General features: G+C 33.7%; 1 protein-coding gene and 1 long non-coding RNA gene across 2 annotated transcripts; one reads left to right on the top strand and one right to left on the bottom strand.

Annotated features, from left to right (window-relative positions):
* Nucleotides 1-214: 214 nt before the first annotated feature.
* Nucleotides 215-733, top strand: LOC143599985 (uncharacterized). Its single transcript, XR_013147396.1, has 3 exons — nt 215-264; nt 355-417; nt 504-733. It is a non-coding gene; the product is annotated as an uncharacterized LOC143599985 (long non-coding RNA).
* A 683-nt stretch (nt 734-1,416) lies between these two features.
* On the bottom strand, nt 1,417-2,458 carry LOC143599986 (uncharacterized). Its single transcript, XM_077077799.1, has 3 exons — nt 2,388-2,458; nt 2,128-2,320; nt 1,417-1,782 (listed from the first exon to the last, which is right to left on the bottom strand). Exons 1-3 carry the CDS (start codon nt 2,456-2,458, stop codon nt 1,417-1,419), a joined length of 630 nt encoding a protein of 209 aa, XP_076933914.1.
* Between the last annotated feature and the right edge of the window lie 3,417 nt (nt 2,459-5,875).

Genomic DNA, 5,875 nt, shown 5'->3' with positions numbered 1-5,875 from the left:
TCTTGACGAGGTTCTCTCTCTTTTTTTACTTATGCTGAGATTTTATTTATGCTTCCTCCTAGAACTTTCAAGCATAAAAGAATTTTGTTGGTTGAAAATATCGTCAGGTGATGTTTATTAAATAGAGAAATCTACTGGATTTTAAGTAAACATTTAAAAAAAATGCTATTTAAATACACATTTTGTTTCTTTGGTTGATAAATAAATAAATACACATTCTCTATGGCTTGTTCAAGCAAGCCACAGTTGGTCCAGTCAACACAAGTATGGATCTTTATAATTATTAATGAATCTTTAATTTGTTTGTGATGTGATGTGATGTGATTATTAATAGTTATGTTGTTGGATTTGCAGCTCGTCCGGGCATATTTGACTTGAAAGGGAAGGCTAAATGGGATGCCTGGAAGGCAGTTGAAGGTATTGTTATTGTTGGAACATGTGGACTTATTACATAATATTTGAAAATGCCAAGTTGTTGTATTTGATGTGTTTGCGGTTTGCAGCGAAATCCAAGGAGGAAGCGATGACCGACTATATCACCAAGGTGAAACAATTGATTGAAGCTGATGGTGCTGCGGCCACCGCTTGAGCTAAAGCTAATATTATGCAGTATGAATATGAATGTTTTATGTTTAAGTTGTTGGTGACTTCTATGTAATGTGATCCTAAAGTATACTAGGTCCAGTTATGGATATGGTATTTGATTGGAAATGAAATTGTTGGATTTTAGCTAGACTTTGTTTTGTTTTGTGCACATTTTGCTTTGTTTTCTTTAAACCAAATGTCCAAATCTATAGTAAACTAGCAATCCTAACTTGAACGCACCTAAAAAAATCGTGTAACCTAAACATAACGTGTCTTGAACACACTTAAAAAATCGTACAATCTGAGCATAATATGAGTAACTCATTCATCTAAGCGAGTCAAACATGTTGTGAAGATCGTAAATGTTTCGGTGATTAGTTGTAGGTTAAACGAGTTGACGAGGTCAACACGAATATACTTTCTATGTTTCTATAATAATTTCAAATTGGTTGATGTATCAGACTGTTTAATAAACATCTAAACACAAATATCAAACAAATGTTTCATCAAAACTGACAAATTCAGGCTTGTTTCATTTTGCATATCATGAACTTTCTATTTAGACTCAAGCATCTCAAGATTTGCTGGTTTTATAGCTAAAAAAAGCCTTTAAAAACACAAGTTTTGCATGTGAAGTTAGTTTGTTTTAAAATCTTTATGTTGTAAAATTAAAAATATTATACAGAGTATCCATAACTAATTCACCAGCTTTGCATGCAAAAGGTAGGTCAACAATCTGCTATTGTTTTAAACACAGTCATCAATTAGGCCAAAAGAGCATGTACATAACCAAATTAGTCAAAACTAAAAAAAACCTCAAAATCTTTCTTGTTAAACAAAAGGATATCGAGATATATAATACTCGTTTACACGCGAACTACCGTCTCTTGCCAAAATCCCTTCAGCATCTCCAATAATTCTTGCTAACCATATCTCTAAATTTCTCTGAATATCCCTGAAATTGTTTTTTATGGAATTCAATGAGAGTCTAGTGGCCAGTCGCGCCCGCCCCTTTAACAGATCGTCCCCATAACTATGCCCGGTCCCTGTTTCTGTCTGTAATGCTATCAATTTCTGCCCTGTTTCTGATGCCCGCTGCTGAAGTCGCAATGCTTCCAGCAAGAACTCGGTTTGCCTGCGTGTTCTAAACTTCATATCCGCGTTGTTTCGCAACCTGCTGACATTTGGAACCAATAACTGTTTCTCAGAAACACTAAAAATTTGCATCACTAATTGTACATACACATACAGGAAATAAATATCTTCAGAACTCCAAAAAAATATTTAAGAACTTCAAGAACTCCTAACAAACAATCATTTTATTTATTTAATACAAAAAATTACATAAATGACGAAACTACCCTCAATATTAAGTATGTAAAATAAATATTAATTATTGTTTGGTAGGAGTTCTTGAAGTTCTTAAATTGTTTAGAAATTCTAAAATGTTCCCAACCAACAACCATATGTATATACATATGTATATACATATGTATATATATATATATATCAATTAGCAAGAAAATAGAGTTGAGTTGGTACCATTCTTTTGCACAGATCATCAATTTTTCTAGCAAGATCTTGATATCTTTTTGCCTGTCTCTTCATTGATGATGGAACGTTTGACAAATCATTTGCACCGATATTTTCCAAATTTTGAAGCTCTTGCTCAACAAGTTTCAGTTTTGCAGAAACATCCGATGAATCACCATCCACCTTCCGAGGGGACTCTCTCCTAACCAATAAATAACCATTTTAGTTTCAATCTTTCAAAAGACACATGCTTTCAGAAACACGTGTACCTTGTCACGTAATGCTTAAAATCATGAACTGGTTCAACAGATTCATACCGCACACCATGCAAAAGATTCATATTGGTGATCAAAGTATGGTTTACAAACATATCATAACGTTCTAAATCGTAGAGAAGCATTCAAGATTATCTTATTAAGTTCTTTGGCGCATGGGAAATCTTAACAGCATACTCGGTTTGACTTCCAAAGTTTAAATTCAACTTTTTTGAGAACCAAAAGAGTGTATGCGCATAGAAACGATGTAGCCAAACAAATCTACAAATCTTTTGGCTTTTAGTGTAATAAAAAATAATCTCGCCACTTTCAACATTTCAGCACAATTTGACTTAACTTGGATTTAAGCATTACCTAACAACTAACACAATATTTTAACAATCTAACCGCTTTAACTACCACAAGGATCGTAAAAGAACTAAAGAAGTTCAACTAAACCGGCTCATGAATTCAGTTTGGGTCATAAAAAGTCAAAAATACGACACATTCATCGGCACTAGTTTCCATTAATAAAGTGGTCCAACTTTCATCTATAATCCAAAAACTGCAATTGATTGAAACCAACCACCACTAAACTGAAGAACAGTTATTCATCATCTAAACACACAACTAACAATATAAATATCTATGTACATCCAACACACCACCCGGTGTTTCATAAAGACTTTATCTTTCAATATAAATATACTTATCAATAAACATGCTACATTAACACAAAGTAATATAACAAGATTCAACAAACCTGCCAAAGATTTGATCTTTCTGCTAAAAACTTCCGAAACCGAGACTCGGAAACCTTATGCCCATCATAAACAGACACCAAATCATCCACATTATGAAACCTTCTTTCCATATAACAATCTCCCACAACACCACCACCATCATTATCCGAAACCCGATTCGTCTTCTTCAACTCACAAACCATAATTTCAAGATCCTCAATGTTAGCCTTCAAACTGGCAATCTCTTCAACATTATCATTGATCTTTTGGAGCATACGCTTCTCCTCCTGCTGCCACGTATGCCGGTGGCCGGCGAATATCTCAACAACCCTTGCATTGGCCTTTGAATCCTCTTTTCTTCGTGAGTAAAGCTGAATGATGTGTTCTTGAGCTTGTAATAGCTTTTTGGATAGTGAATTGTTGTGGCTTTGAACAAGATGGGATTAAAGAGAGTGATTGTTGTAGAAAGATAGCAAAAGTTATGCCAAGATACGAAGAAAGTAGTTGTTCATGATCATGGGTCTGTTGGTGGGTAGACATTGATGAAAAGATCGGTGTTAGTATATCATGATGCTGAATGAAACAGAAGAAGACAGTATTTTTTTTTGATGTTTTGTGTTGTTGGTGGCAGGCTTTATGGCTTGGATGGGATCTAAGGCTAATGGGGCGTTTTGCGTCATGTGACGTCCAGTAAATAAAGGATAAGTTTTGTTTTTAGGGTGTAATGGTGTTGTATATATATATCACACACAATCAATTATAATAATAATAATAATCAGAAGAAGCGACCACAAATAATTACCCCACCTTTCGCCCCCAAAATCGCCGGAGAGGGCAGTGTTGACACCCACTACACAGCTTAACAAAATAGATGTAGAAATAAAAGGGTGATGTTTGACCTTAGAAAACATACCATAACTCATTGGTACAGTTACAATTTCTTCTAGAAGTTTCTTACATGTTTCCTTTAATACTAATAAATAAATTACTTAAATAAATACTCATTGACCATCTCAAACAAAAATATCTTAAAAAAAGTATACACAAACTTGTTCACATCACATTTTTACTTATATGTTTAGAAGAGGATAATTGTTTTTTTCTAGACTTACGTGATTCAAGAACATCCTTAGAATGTATGTGCCGTTTCGTGTAACATATAGTTTTTCATGACTTTGCATTTGCAATGTATGTTGTTCATGTGGCTTGTGTTGAGGAAGATGGTTCATTTTTCTTCTAGTTGAAAGTAATATTGTTTTGCCTACCGATTAATCATCCATTATTACGTTTATGTTGCATAAAATCAAACAATTAAGTCACTCAATCCCAAGTACCAATTTCATATAAAGGCAACAAATTGTACCTCAACTTGGTATGTGTCGACATTCCGTTACGAAACACTTTACATGCATTTCAAAAATCAAGGAGTAACATCAAATTCAAAACTCAAGGTGCTAGCTTATATAAAAGGAAGAAACATGACAACAAAAAAGGAAGCAAACTACACCTCAACCTGACTTGCGTCGACAATCCATAAAACTCAAAACCAAGAATGTTAGGCTCCCTAGGGGAAGATGGTGCAAATGCAAGCCCCACGTTGGTTGATGAGTAGAATGATACTTTCCTTATAGGGTGGAAAAACTCTATAGCACAACACATTTTGTCTAGACGAGCAATTTGTCACGAGACAACAGAGCCGCGAGTTCCTAAATGGGCAACACGTCAAAAGTGCTAGTACACCCAAATAAATAAGTAAAAAAAACCTCACATCTGGTTCCATCGTCTCTAACCTATCATTGCCCTTGTAGAAAGACAATTTTCTTTGGGTAACTACCTACATGGCTATGGGTTTCCCTCACAATTGCAATGCTCAAACCACCAAAGTCAATTGTTAAACGAGTCGTTTTCATGTTTGATACATATGTTAATCACGTAGTTTCTAACCTGTTAAACACGTCAAGACACAAACTAACAACCTACTAAAATCAATACCAGCCATGATGGTTGTTTGGGGGAGGGGTTGTTCATTTGCGAAGTGGGCATTTAAAACAGAATTTCTTACCATTGGGAGAGCTTGTTGTGGAGCATCGTTCATCCATTAGTATGAAAAACCAAAGGGTGTTGGAGTGGTTAGTTTTTTATTGTTATTAAATATTCATAGATATAAGTATTTATAAATAAAAAGTGTAATGATGATGTGGCAATAGTATTGAATATTTCTATTAATCAGTTTTTGGTATTTATAAATTTGAGCGTTTTCTAATGTATCACCAAGCTATACATATTTTTAAATGTTTTTGGTTCTTATGTAGTTATGTGGATGCTCAAAGCGTAATCCAATTAAATCATATAACTATTTAGTTTTTATCATAGAAGCTATTATATTTTATATTAAAATTGCATTTTGGTGGTCTATGACATTATCGTCAACAGGTTTTTAATATATGGATATGGGTTTGAACTGGAATCCCTCCAGGGGCAATTTGATGGTTTTTTTTTTCAATAATTTGTTAATTTATCAGTTTTAGTCCCTAAATTTAACAATTTTGAATTAACTATTCAGTATGAACAATAACTAACTTCAATTCTTAAATAAATTAGTAATAATTAACTTTAATAAGATTTACCATGAATAATCGAATCAATATCAATCGAAATATCAAAATTCTATTATATAATAAACCGAACTGCTACCAACCGACTTTCATTGTACTAATAAATATAAACCAAGCTTTCCAAATTATTTATGATATGCTATAC

The sequence above is a fragment of the Bidens hawaiensis genome, unplaced genomic scaffold, assembly GCF_021521415.1.
Source record: "Bidens hawaiensis isolate Kalapana, Puna unplaced genomic scaffold, B.hawaiensis_p1.1 tig00053165_1, whole genome shotgun sequence".
Classification (NCBI taxonomy): domain Eukaryota; kingdom Viridiplantae; phylum Streptophyta; class Magnoliopsida; order Asterales; family Asteraceae; genus Bidens; species Bidens hawaiensis.
This window is presented reverse-complemented; position numbering and strand designations above follow the sequence as displayed.

Bases quoted from the DNA above. Each gene is read 5' to 3' on its own strand.
- LOC143599986 (XM_077077799.1), bottom strand. From the start codon at position 2,458: ATGAATCTTTTGCATGGTGTGCGGTATGAATCTGTTGAACCAGTTCAT. The intron at 2,321-2,387 runs GTACACGTGTTT...TTTATTGGTTAG, and splicing joins TTTAAGCATTACGTGACAAG to GAGAGAGTCCCCTCGGAAGG. The intron at 1,783-2,127 runs GTACCAACTCAA...TCTGAGAAACAG, and splicing joins ATGATCTGTGCAAAAGAATG to TTATTGGTTCCAAATGTCAG.